This window comes from Rattus norvegicus, chromosome 6, assembly GCF_036323735.1.
Source record: "Rattus norvegicus strain BN/NHsdMcwi chromosome 6, GRCr8, whole genome shotgun sequence".
In the NCBI taxonomy this organism is placed as follows: Eukaryota; Metazoa; Chordata; class Mammalia; order Rodentia; family Muridae; genus Rattus; species Rattus norvegicus.
Genome location: NC_086024.1, coordinates 54,170,835 through 54,185,418, shown reverse-complemented (window position 1 = coordinate 54,185,418; position 14,584 = coordinate 54,170,835). Strand labels below are relative to the sequence as shown.

The 14,584-nt window shown below is 40.6% G+C and overlaps 1 protein-coding gene across 2 annotated transcripts in view; it reads right to left on the bottom strand.

The window, feature by feature from the left end:
- Cog5 (component of oligomeric golgi complex 5) overlaps positions 1 to 14,584 on the bottom strand; it is a 297,903-nt gene that overhangs the window by 82,451 nt on the left and 200,868 nt on the right. For both annotated transcript variants that reach the window (XM_039078121.2, NM_001398787.1), the window contains exons 13-14: positions 8,214 to 8,375; positions 4,752 to 4,851 (exon numbers count right to left, since the gene is read on the bottom strand). In XM_039078121.2, coding sequence (XP_038934049.1) covers positions 4,752 to 4,851; positions 8,214 to 8,375 — 262 coding nt within the window. The remainder of the gene's footprint in view (positions 1 to 4,751; positions 4,852 to 8,213; positions 8,376 to 14,584) is intronic.

Sequence of the window (14,584 nt, the reverse complement as noted above, 5' to 3'; positions counted from 1 at the left end):
AACTGTGTACTCACACCTGTACACACACAGATACATGAACAAAGATATATGTCTATGTGCATACTTACATATACACAATAAACATAAAAACAAAGGGTGGTAAGTCACACTACTTAAAACTCTCGTCTGAAAACCCAATATAATAGGGCCAGGGAGATGGCTCAGTGCTGTGTAAGTATGAAGACCAGAATGCAGATACTCAGAACCCATATAAAATCCAGGGGTATGTAGTGGCTTACCTATAATCTCAAAACCCAGGAGGCTGAGACAAGGGATCTTTGGGACAAGGTATATAATAGACTAGCAAAAATGGCAAGCTCTAGGTACTATGAGAGAGACTTTGCCTAGCGATATAAGGAGGAGTGTGATCAAAGAAGACACCCAATGTCAATCTTCAGCCTCCAAGTACACGCCTGCACACACACATGTGGGCATCTGGACTGACATATGTGGACACATACACAAAGGTATTTACCACACACAGTTGAAAACCCACTTATAAAAGTAAAATTGTAACATTACCGTCCAGCTATATTTTGAAGCAGAAAGATCAAACAACTATAACACAGATAAGTGAACCATGTGAGTGCTTTATACAGATCCCTATCACACCGTAAAGTGAGTAAGTAAATCACATACAGGATGATGGCACAGTCTGAAGTTTTGACAGACAGGTATGTCAGAAGTGAATGCTGTTAAAGCTCGGTCTAGACACTGGTGGTGATGCCCACCTGCTGACTTTCGTGATGGTAGTGGCACTACCACTAACTTTTCTCAGGCTGGATTTCTAAACTGCAGTGTTCCACATGAATATTTCTATTTCAAACTAGGATTGCTGTAAAATACATGCAAATGGCTTAGCACAGGCCAAGTCTTTACCACAAACAGATAATAATAGTGGTTATTTTGTGACCTGATCTTATCCTGAAAAGAGGATTCTTGGGATGGAAAGATGGTTCAATGCGTAAAAGCAGGCGCTTACTACAGAAGACTGACAATCCACATTCCAACCCTAGGATACAGGTATAGGTAGAAGAAGAGAACTGACCGCCACATACACACATCATGGCACATGTGTGTCTGTAAACATGCATGTCACACACATCACAAGCAATGACAATAATAAATTGTTACAAAACAGATTTTCTGAAAGGCAGATATGATGACATACACCTGTAAATGCCACATGGTGTGGTAGTTTGAATAAGAAAAGTGTCCATAGCCTCATATATTTGAACACTAAATCATCAGGGAGTAACACTATTTGAAAGGATTAAAAGGATTAGGAGGTGTGACCTTATTAGAGGAGGTGTGTCACCGGGGTAAGTTTTAAGGTTTCAAAAGTCCATGCCGAGCCCAGAGTCTCAGTCTCTGCTTTCGGATCAAAGCATCGTCGTTAGTTACTGCTGCAGCGCCATGTCTGCACGCTGCCATACTCCTGCCACAAGGATTGGACTGAGCCTCTGAAACCGTAAACAAGCTCCAGGTAAATGTGCTCGTGCTTGCGCTCGCGCTTTCTCTCTCTCTCTCTCTCTCTCTCTCTCTCTCTCTCTCTCTCTCTCTCAGTTGCTTTGGTCATGGTGTCTCCTCACAGCACATGTGATGAAGACAGACAGTAAGTTCATTAAGGGATATGGATCAAACCACATTGCACAGCAAGTTAAGACAAGTGACTGTTTTAAAAATCAAAAAAAAAAAAAAAAGAAAAAACTAAAATGTGGATTCTCTGCTAAGAAAGGATTTAAAGATTCATTTTTATGGAGACTTAGGTTTATGTTATACATACCTTTGATAATAAATAACAGTAAAATCTTAGGGGTAAACAAACATGTATTAATAAGTTATGATTACAAAAATGTAAAGGTATTTTGTGTTTTTATCAGTGTATGGTGTGTATGTGTATCAGTATGTGGGCTTACATGTGTGGGTGCATGTGTGCAAGAATGTGAATGCATGTATGCATACATGGAGGCTAAGGCAGCAAGTTTCTTCCTCAATCACTCTCCAACACACGCACACACACACACACTCCTCCCACACATACATGGTGGCATCTCTCACTTGAATACCTGAATCCAAAGTTCACCAACTCGACTAGTGTAGCTCGCCAACCTGCTCTAAGGATACCCTGTCTCTCTCTCCTGCAGGCACCATGTGGGTGCTAGAGATGGAACTCCAGCCCTCTGCCTGCAGGGTAAACACTTTACCTACTAAGCCATGCCCATGGTCCTGGAATGTGTGTCACAAGTATTTGTTACATATTGCTACACCACAGAACACTAAAAGTCAGCTTGCAAGTCTTTTTTATTAGCCTTTTTCCTGATATAAATTAAGGCAGTGATTCCATATATTAATGTGTGCTGGTAGACAAGAAATGCCAAGCACTTAGAGAAGTACAGGTAGGCTCTAGAGAGCTGCTTGCTCTCAGGGTGTGTTCAAAACCATCCTGTCTGAATGCATGCTCATTAAATTTGAATTTCTAGTTTGCTTTTATTTCACTGTTTCAACAATGAATTAACTGCTGTCACTTTTCAACCTTGCGAATTAGAACTTTATATTTTAAACTATAAAAAGAATCCCTTTTTAAGGAGTTACTTTCATCTCAAATCTCCTATTAAAATTTCCATGTATACCCAGAGTGGTTTATTCTACTTTAAAATGTTTCCAATCTTTCCTCAACCAAAAACTTTGTATTTTCCTCTGAATGCTCTCAGTGAAACTGTTCTAAAAAGCCATGAGAGAACTGAAGAGGGATGCACATGGACGCACAGGAAAGATGATGCTCGCCACCACACCCGAAGACCGAGGAGAAGGAAAGAACTGACCTGTGACTTTAACATGTACATGTGGCCTGCATGCATGCATATGTGTACTTAATGGGCATGCACACATACACAATAAAAATCAAGAACTATAATTTTAAAACAAAGAAGGAAATATGCCAAAATATAAAATAGGATGGCACAAACTGTTATTTACTGGTAAGAAACAGTGAGTAATTAGAAAATGTTACTTTGATTTTTAGTAAAATGTTTTTTCAATTGGATATTTTATTTTTTTACATTTCAAATATTACCCCTTTCCCACTTTCCCCTCTGGAAATCCCTATCCTATCCCCTTTCCCCATGCTTCTATGATGGTGCTCCCCTACCCACCCACCCAATCTCTCCCTCCTCACTGCCTTGGCATTCTCCTACACTGGAGCATCCAGCCTTCACAGGATCAAATGCCTCTCCTCCCATTGATGCCAGATAAGGCCATCCTTGGCTACATATGCAGCTGGAGCCATGGGTCCCTCATGTGTACTCTTTGGTTGGTGGTTTAGTTCCTGGAAGCTCTAGGGGATCTGGTTGGTTGACATTGTTGTTCTTCCTATGGGCTGCAAACCCCTTCAGCTCCTTCAGTCCTTTCTCTAACTCCTTCATTGGGAACCCCATGCTCAGTTCAGTGGTTGGCTGCAAGCATCCATCTCTGTATGTGTCATGCTCTGGCAGAGCCTCTCAGGAGACAGCTCTATCAGGCTCCTGTTAGCAAGCACTTCTTGGCATCAGCAGTAGTGTCTGGGTTTGGTGGCTGCATGCATATGGGCTGGATCCCCAGGTGGAGCAGTCTCTGGATGGTCTTTCTTTCAGTCTTTGCTCCACAAATGTTTTAAAATAAACGATTTTTTTGTTTTGTTTTGTTTTGTTTTCCAAGATAGGGTTTCTCTACGTAACCTTGGCTGTCCTGGAACTTGCTCTATAGACCAGGGTGGCCTAGAACTCACAAGAGATCTAGCTGCCTGCCAGTGTCTCTTGAGAGCCAGGATCAAGGGTATGTAACACCATCACTTGGCTATTTGTTTGTAATTTTATTTAATGATTAGGCTTGTTATCCACTAAAATGAAGGTTAAAAAGTTCAATTATTAAAGGTTAAAAAAAGAATTCTTTCCATTAAATATGGAAATGATGATTTTCTACTCATCTTCAATATTTGTTTGGGAGGACCTAGAGATTTTAGGCCATAGACTACCACCAACAGCATGAATTCAATCAGCTTAGTTAACACAGTTTCCATTTTCAAAGCCTTTTGTCATTATTATATTAATTATTACATTAATTAAAGTTCTATATTCTCTGACTATTGCCTTTGTGCTATCCCTCAGTCTGCCCTCAACAGGAAGTGAAGTCTGTGTTAGGCAGGGCTGACTCTTTCTTATCGTATGTGTTCTCTGCTGGGCCGACTCAGAGACCTCTTTCCTGGCACTCAAGTAGCTACACTAACTTCTACTGGAAACAATATCAAATTTTACTAATGGAAATATATCATGTTTGTGTGTGTATGTGTTTTTAAAGCTATAAACATTTATAGATAAGGTCTAAAAGAAAAATTAGTCATCTGATTGCCTACAAACAGCTCCTATGTCCCTGTACAGCTTTTTTAATAAACAAAGCTTGAGGAAAAAAGATGCCTCTAAATTATTTGTCAAGATTACAAGAAAAATGAATGGAAAATTGCACCATATTAGCAAACATAATTTGGAAATTGAAAGTAGGAAGCTTCATAATATAATTACCACTGTGGGCCAGTCTCTGTAAATTACTTAGCATGCTACTGTAAAAATTATTATAAAGCCTACCAGAACAACCCCGATGTAAGTGTGAAGATATTGTTTCATTTGTTATAATGTTAATTATGGCCACTCAAGGAATGTATAACTAACAATTTTTAGGCAATCCTTAAGATTCATAAATCAAGGGACACCACTTACCAGCTGCTCTGATTTCACAGCATATAACTGGATGGTCTTCGCCACATTTTTTGACACAGCTAATGTGAGGTTTGCATCAACAGCAGCTACATTGAGTTCACTGGAGAAAACAAAAGCAGACTTCAATTATTAGAACATAATTAATCAACAAAGTAATCAGCATCATATAACCTGATACCCACTAAAGAACAAACTGAACCTTTAAATAGATTTTGCTGATTGCTTCCAAGAATTGGCTACAATTTCATTTTTCTCCCTAAATTAAGCATTAGGAAAAAGGGCTTTGTTAATGATCAGTTTCACATTAATAAAAGCGAGCCATGTGTGGGTCCAGTCTATCATTAAGAGACTAAATTGTGTACACTCATGCTAATACTGATAAGTGTAATTAGAGGCACTGCATATCACAGACATCTGCAAGGAAGTGACAGCTCATGAATGAAAATGATGACTTTGGCGGAACATAGGCTAAACATATAAATTACATATGACAAGTAGGACACCTGGGTTCCGTATAAACTATGCCAGCTCATTCTGCTGTGTAAAGAATAAATACATTAAGAGCATGGGACTATAACATTAATATTTAAAATCTTAGATTCTTAAGTATTTCGCTGTCTTGTCCACTGTCAACTTTAACTGTGAACTGATAGGACTTTTGATCTGAGTGTATGTAGAAGGAAAGAGGACATTTTCCCAGAAACCATGGAAAGAATATCACTGAGAGTTAAAAATCTCACAAAAACCACATGGCATTGACAAGATATGCATTATCTCTGAAGTCCAAGTGCATAAAATTTTCACATTTACCAGATTAACTTTTTAAAGAAGCTAAAGGAAGCCACTCAGGGACTTGTAGCACACACGTTTAATCCTAATACTTTGGAGGCAGAGGCAAGAAGATGTCTATGAGTTAAAGGTCTGATCTATATAGACAGTTCCAGGAAAGCAGCACTACATACATACTGAGACTGTCACAAAACAAAAGAAAACAAACAGAAATTGAAAGACTTTGAGACAACACTAGTATACTTGACAAAATGCCCTTTCCTGTTGTTGAGGCCTGTCTCACTAGCATAGCTGTAGCCATTTTGTTCCATGCCTGTCAGCTATTTCATATTGTTGCTGCAATATGCCTGCCAGTCACTGACACATAAAAATGACTTGACTCAGAGCAGGGGCATGCTGACCACATACCCTGTTATGTTTGGTATGTTATAAGGCTTGTTAATTTTTCCCTTTTTTTTCCATTTTTATTCTTATTTACATTTCAAATGTTATTCCCTTTCCTGGTTTCCTGTCCATGGGCCCCCTAACCCCTTCCCCTCCCCTTCTATAAGGGTGTTCCCCTCCCCATCCTCCCCTCCTTACTAACACCCTCCCAACAATACCCTACACTGGGGGTCCAACCTTGGCAGGACCAAAGGCTTCCCCTTCTACTGGTGCCCCAACAAGGCTATTCACTGCTACCTATGCAGTTGGAGCCCTGGGTCAGTCCATGTATACTCTTTGGGTAGTGGCTTAGTCCCTGGAAGCTCTGGTTGGTTGGCATTGTTGTTCACATGGGGTCTTGAGCCCCTTCAGTTCTATCAGTCCTTTCTCCAATGCCTCCAACGGGGGTCCCGTTCTCAGTTCAGTGGTTTGCTGCTAGCATTCACCTATGTATTTGACACGTTCTGGTCGTGTCTCTCAGAGAGATCTACATCCAGTTCCTGTCAGCCTGCACTTCTTTGCTTCATCCATATTATCTAGTTTCGGTGGCTGTATATGTATGGCCACATGTGGGGCAGGCTCTGAATGGGTGTTCCTTCAGTCTCTGCTCTAAGCTTTGCCTCCCTATCCCCTCCTATGGATATTTTTGTTCCCTTTTTAAAGAAGGAGTGAAGCATCTGCATTTTGGTTATGCTTCTTGAGTTTCATGTGATCCGTGCATTGCATCTTGGGTAATTAAGGCTTGTTAAGCTTAAGAAATTCCACAACCATAAGCTTCTCTTAGGACCCATCAAATTAAAAGTCAATATGAACTGTTATGTCTAAAGTAGCTTGAGTCAGAGACTAGATAGTGCTTCCTGTACCTGCATATAAGCTCACTGTGATTTTTGAAGTTTTAGCCTTTATAAGCTGGCCCTGTTTGAGGCCGCAACTCCCAGATTCCAAGTCCGGAGCTACGGTCCTCTCTGATCAATCAGTCTTGGGGTGTGCGGTCAATAAACCAGCCCTGTTTAACTGAGATCACTACCTGAATGGTTTGTGTGGTAATTCCTTAACCCCAACACATGTAGTATTGAGACTGCTCAGTTTAATTCTATTAAACACAGGCATAAGCATTCTTAAAATCCCAGATGATATTTGACTATTGTGCTGTTACCTTTGTTAATCAACATCCTTAGCACTTACAGAAATAGGTAAGAGGGATCAAGTGGAATTAGCAGTTTCCTACCACAAACACACTAAGCAGGGACTAGTCATTAAGTTGAGAAGCACCTCCAGGTGTATGGCGGAAGGTCAGGGCAGCTGAAACACTGTACGGTGCATTCACAGCTGCAGGGATGCATATGGGTATTGCATCTGCAAACTGACATCTTCAATTTGTAGACTGGAAAAAACTTGAAGCAATCTTATCTCAGGGTTCAAGGTTGCCCAGCCACTGCTTTTGCTCCTCAAAATGTAAATCACAAAGCTATGACAACTTACCAGCTACAACAGAGACCGAGGGCTGACTTGTAATCCTATTAAACTCCTCTGACGCCAACGGCACAAACTGCACTTGTGTGCAGGAACTCAGAAGTGTCTCTGTCAGATGTCTTCCCTTTTGAATTGAAAAACTGTCTCATCCACTTGAAAACCTGAGTACTGCACACAGCAGGCTCCTCAGAGGTACTGGGCCAGTTTCTATCACGATTCCTGGGTTAAACGTCTATGTATGTCTCAGTTCTTACAGTTTGTATGATTATTTTATATTTGTTTTCTCATGTAATACTAAAAAGTTAGAGGTGTAAAAGGCCCAGGGATAGTTCCATCTTGCTAAGATACAAAATGATTGTAACCGGTGATTTCTATACTATATGTACTATATTTGTATCTAAATGTTTTTATTAATTAGAATCTTAAGCGTTATGTGAGTAGTTACTATATATCTTAATTGAAACCCTAATCACTAGACTAGTGATTTGAGGTAAATTTAAAATGTATTACTGGGCTGGAAAAATGGCTCAGTGGTTAAGGGCACTGACTGTTCTTCCTGAGATCCTGAGTTCAATTCCTAGCAACCACATGGTGGCTCACAACCATCTGTAATGAGATCCAATGCCCTCTTCTGGTGAGTCTGAAGTCAGCGACAGTGTACCCACATACATGAAATACATAAATTAATCTTTTAAAAAAAGAAAAAAATGTACTGCCACTAGCAAACATTGTGGGCAGGCCATTATACAAGCCATTATACAAGAGATGCGTACGTACCTTGCTATAGTTTTAATGATCCCATCAAGCTCATCAGAGGAAGGAGGGTTACGTCCACCAGGAGGAAAAACCAAGTTGATGGGATCGAAGAGTCGAGACAGGGATTTTGAGAGGTAAGCAGCCTCATAAGGTTGCAGGGAATCTTTCAACGCCTTTTCTGGACTATGAGAACAATAAAAATTGAAAAAGGTAAATAATAGCTATAAACTATAGTTATAACAAGAATTTCTTTTAAAAAGTTATAAGCACCTTTGCAAACATGCTTCATAATGGAACACCTATTAAAGACCACATCTTAAGTATAAAGCTCAGCCATTAGTACAGTATGAACTGTATGGTGGTCCCCTGAGACTAAAGGAATAGTGCAACAGCCTACTCTTTCTAGCCTGTTTAGAAGATCCAAATACCCAAGATGCAGCCAGCAGATCCCTCTCACACTAGCTCAGCTCTTACAACTCAAAGATAGCTATCATCCTCCGTAAAGCCTACAAACTGAGCGGTAGTATACAGAGGTAGACCTTCCTCAGATTTCCATTCTTGGAATACTGCAAGAATGAGGACAAAATAAAGAAGTGTTTGTGACAGTCCTGTAACACCATGAAAGTTCTCAAGTGGAGTTCTCTTATTAAACTCTTCTTTGCCATTCTCTGACTCCAACCGTCTCTGTAGGCTCCCATTTAGGGGTCAATGACTACGTCTACAGTGTTCTTTTCATTACTAGCAAAGGCCTTTCACTACTAAGAACTATTTCACTCCTAGGATTAACTGCCTATCTTGTCACATTCCCTGCTTACAATCCCTTCAGCAACCTTTCTACTTTTCCTCAGTATAAACTTCCTGTTGAGGTTTGGTCTTACTGTCTATTGTAATGCTAAGTATGGGCCCCCAAGTCCCCCAAGTCCCCCAAGTCCCGGAGTCTTCAAGTAGACCCTGGTGACCCTGCCCCTAAGTTATTTCTGATAGGTTAAAAAAGGGAAGATGCAGGGAATAGGGAGGCAAAGATTAAAACAGAGGCTGAAGGAACACCCATTCAGAGCCTGCCCCACATGTGGCCCATACATATACAGCCACCCAATTAGACAAGATGGATGAAGCAAAGAAGTGCAGACCGACAGGAGCCGGATGTAGATCGCTCCTGAGAGACACAGCCAGAATACAGCAAATACAGAGGCGAATGCCAGCAGCAAACCACTGAATTGAGAATAGGACCCCTGTTGAAGGAATCAGAGAAAGAAATGGAAGAGCTTGAAGGTGCTCGAGACCCCAAAAGTACAACAATGTCAAGCAACCAGAGCTTCCAGGGACTAAGCCACTACCTAAAGACTATACATGGACTGACCCTGGACTCTGACCCCATAGGTAGCAATGAATATCCTAGTAAGAGCACCAGTGGAAGGGGAAGCCCTGGGTCCTGCTAAGACTGAACCCCCAGTGAACGTGATTGTTGGGGGGAGGGTGGTAATGGGGGGAGGATGGGGAGGGGAACACCCATAAAGAAGGGGAGGGGAAGGGGTTAGGGGGATGTTGACCTGGAAACCGGGAAAGGGAATAACACTCAAAATGTAAATAAGAAATACTCAAGTTAATAAAGAAAAAAAAAGGGGGGGGGGAAGCTGCCTATAGCAAACAGATGGGCAGAAAAGACATAGGTGGGGTTTAGGTTTCCAGGGCTTGGGGTTGGAAGAGAACCATGAGAAGAAAGTGGAGAAGAAAGAGAAGCCGCCACAGGTTAGGTGAGGCATAAAGTAAGTGGCCCGAGGGCTGGCCAACTGGAGTTAAGAGCAGCCCAGATGAAACATAGTCAATAATAACTCAGGATTATGATAGGAAAGAAGAGTCCAGTAGCATAGAGGATAGTAGCCCTTGTGCGGTTTAAAGCTTATTGTGAATATGAAGGTTGTGTGTGTCTTTTACCTGGGAACCAAATGGTCTTAGGAAGGGGTAGAAACTCTGGGTGGGGTTTAAATAATTTCTAGAGCAACTTCCCTTCTTCTTCCATGCAAATCTTGACAACATCTGGCCTTCTCTCTGTGGAGAGGCGACAGTCTCTCTTCTCAACCATCATGTCAACCTACAAGCCTAGAGGTCAGACTGCTCTTGGCTTCTGAAGCACAATTCCAGTCATCGCTTGATGGTTTGTCACTCAGTAAGTATTTCTCCCAACACAGAGTTAATGGGAATAGGCACCAGGCACTCTGGTAAGTGATGAGGAGTGTTCTACAGTCTAGTAAAAAGGGAGTCAGTGAAGTTCAAGTATAAAGGTGACTTACTATATGTGCCACCCTTTCCTATCCTCTTCCCACAAGTATCACTAAGTTTTTGTAGTCTGCCAAGCATTTCCTGAACATGGAAATTCTGCAGTGCACTGGGTTAAAACAAACAAAACAGAACAGTACACTAGCCTAGTAAAGTTCACAAGCTAAAAGGAGATATAAAAAGTTAAACATCAGGTTAAACAAGTAGTATGCAGTAGCTAAAAATGCTGGACCTCTTCCTAGAGAACCTGGGTTTGGCTCCCACAATCCACATGACCACTCACAATCTTCTGCAGCTCCAGTTTCCAGGGATCCCAGACCCTCTTCCGGCCACAGTAGGTGCTGGGCAGGCAAATAGCACCCAGACACACATGGAGCACAATACGCATATAGTTTTTTAAAAGGTAAGTCACGATCTTAGTATATGGCAATAGTAAGTGCTAGAAAAGTAAATTAATGATGCAGTAAAGCACTGTCACTAATGTTTAGTGCCAAGAGGCATGACCCAACCCACACAGTTGTACCACTTCAGCTGTTCAGTCTTAATGACCAATGCAGCAGACCACAATTGGGCACATTCTATTTTTCTTATTTGCAATTTGATTTGTCTTCCATAATTTTCCTATTATTCTGATACAGGAAGTAGATTTACTTAATTTACTTTAAAGAAACAAAAGTTTGCTGGGCAATGGTGGTACACACCTTTGAGCCCAGCCCTCTGGAGACAGGCAGATCTCTGAGTTTGAGGCCAGCTTGGACTACAAAGTTCCAGAACAGAGAAACCCTGTCTCTAAAAACAAAACAAAACAAAACAAAACAAGCAACAACAAAGATCACTGCGCTGCACAGACGGTGCAGTGGCTAAGAGCACTGTCTGGTCTTGCAGAGGGCCTGAGCTCACTTCCCAGCACCCACATGGTAGCTCACAACCATCTGTAACGCCAGGGAGTCCACGTTTTCTTCTACTTTCAATGGCCATATGGTATACTTAAATATGTTCAGGCATTCCTATCCATGAAATAAATAAACGTTTAAAGAAAACCAGAAAAAGAGCCAGGTGTGTTGATACATTCCTTTAATCCCAGCACTCAAGAAGCAGAGGCAGGGGGATCTGGGTGGTTCAAGGCCAGCCTAGTCTACAAAGGAAGTTCCAGGATAGCCAAGGCTTTTATATAGAGAAACCCTATCTTGGAAAAACCAACCAACCAAAATCTAAATAAGTAACTATAAACAAAGAAACAAACAAACAAACAAACAAACAAACAGAAAAAGAAACTGGCCTGGTAGCACACGTTTTTAATCCTGGCACTCAAGAAGCAGAGAATCTGAGCTCGACGCCAGCCTGATCTACAGAGAGTTCCAGGACAGGCAGAGTGACCGTTTCTAAACCACCCCTCAAAAACCTCGTCTCCTTTGACTATTGCCCACTTCAACTAACATACGCACATCCTCCATCCACAGCTCTGTGTGACCACTAAGCTACATTATATTTTCTTAGATATCATTACTCTAGATCTCTGGTAAATGGTGTATATGCTTTACCATTGGTTTCTTTCATTCGGCATGATGTATTGTTTACAAAGTTCACCCAAGTTCTCAGTTCTTCCTTGGTGCCATCATTAGTGCTTCACTTCCGTTTATGGGCAAACAATATCCATTTCTAGATAAACTTTTACTTATTCATTGATATTGCAACAGCCATTTAGTTTACTTCTATTTCAGCTTTAATAAATAATACTGACACAAGCATTTGTGTACAAATTTCTGTGTGAACATGGTTTTCTTTGTCCTGTAGACCTAGGAGTGAAAATACTGGGTCATATGGAAATGATGTTTAATAAGTTCCAGAAAATGTCAAACTACCTTTCAAAGCTCTGTGTCATCTCAGATTTCCACTAGTAGCATATACTATGTTTCATTATTAAATTAGAAACATTCTCTATATAGTCTAGATACAAGTTGTTGTTAGACATACTTACAAATATTTTCACTAGTAATGCACTCGAGGTTTAACTTTTATGGCAGTGATATATATATATGTGCATATACACGTACATACATACACACACACTCACATATACATTCTTTTACTGGTTGGACTTTCAATATTATATTTAAGAACTGTTTACCATATCTTAAATTATAAAGATAAAGATATGCCTTTATATTTTCCTGTAATAATGTGTTTATACTATACACTTAAAAATTTTAAAGATTTATCTTGTATGAGTGTGTATGTATATACATGCATGTATGTACACATGTATCATATATGTGCATATACATACATATATATGTATATATGTATGCACCATATGTATGGCTTGTTCCCAGGGACATCGGAAGAAGTAATCAGATCCCTTGGAATTAGAGTAATGAATGGTTATGAGCTTCCCTGTGGGTGCTGCAAATTGAACCTGGGTCCATGTGAGCAACGAATGCTCACAACTGCTAGGCCTTCTGTTTAACCCTATATTGTACATTTAGATCTATGATCCACTTTTAGTTTACTTTTGTATATAGTGTCACAAAAAAGGTTCAATTTCATCTTTTTGCATATGACTATTGTTGGAGTGGCATTTGTGAGTGACTACTCCTTCTGTATTAAATGTTTATTATGTTCCTTTTTAAAGTCGGAGTAACACAGACAATGCAGCTCTTTCTACACTTTGGATTTTAGTTTGTCCTCGTGTCAGTACCAAACATTATTATTAGAATGTCCCCCACAGACTCGTACACTGGGAGCTTAGCTGCTAGCAATGGGTTTTGGGAAGCTGCCTAAACGTTTTTGGGCTCTGACTTAACAAATGGATGAGATCCTGGATGTTTCATCACATGAATGGTATTACTGGGGAAAGAGTAGAAAGTTGGCAGTGGTGCCAAGGAGAAGTAGGTCACCGGGACCAAGCCCCTGGGAGCTCTGTGTTGTCATCTGCTCTTTGGCCACTATGAGGTAGCCTTTTTCCCTCCACTGTGCCTTCCTCCATGATGTTTTACCTTGCCCAAACAAAACAAAACAAAACAAAACAAAACAAAACAAAACAAAACAAAACACTGGAAAGAAACCTGCAATGCCATAAGCCCAAACCAAGTTTTCCTGCTTTAGTTGCTTCTCTCAGGTCCCACGATGACAAAAGCACTGACTATACAGATGTCTTGACCAGCAAAACGCAAAAAGACAAAGTCAGAATTCTATCTTCAGGATATAAAGTGTTCTTCCCACTGGTTCTGTGCCATTTCTAGGTCTTTCCTAGTGCGTGCACATGGACTGAAAATAAAGGTAAGTGAGAGAAACACTGACACTGAGTATGGTGTTTTACAGCAACACCTTAAAAGTTAATGGATCATTTTATTTCTGCAGCTTTGGCTCCTCTTGCTAATCTGTCTTTTATGATAAAACAACTACTGAGACAACAATTTGGTCTCAACCTACCATTCTAGCCTAACCTGGCTACGTACTTCACCAGTCAGTTTTAGCAGACATAACCAGCTCTATTAGAAAAAACCTGAAAGAAAAAAAAAGTAGCTATCACTACCCTGAACCTACCCGGTGTGTTTTCTTACCAAGCAAGGGAGAAGAAGCCACCAAACTTTGTCAGTGTTGTGACAATAAACAGTATGTTAGAATTTCAGAAAAGCTCATCTGGCACTTGTGCAGAAATGTGACATCGGATTTTGTGGAAAGCTGGCAGGGCAGAATTCATAAACATGGTATGTTGGTTTCCAATGAAGCTCTTACAGATGGTTACAAAATATGTGCTTTGTGGTGACCCAAGGCATTATCTGACAGATTCGACTACTTAGTCTTTTCTAAAACATCAAGTAAGAAAGGATCCAGCATAAGATTTATCTCCTTGGTAGTTTAAACACACACTAGATCAACTGAAAGACAAAGACTGCAGGTGCTTACCACCCGGCTTCCAGTCACGCAGCACAGGCTAAACTTCACCCAGTCTGGTAGAAGGCACAATGCTCGGCCACAGGCCAATTTAGTCTTTACAGGATAAGCTTTGCAAACACACCAATCATTCCAAAGTCTTAGAAGCTACCCTATTCCCAGCTTCTAATTTATAAAGAAAGTAGAAAACAGAATGCCTAAAATGTCAGTAGCCCTCA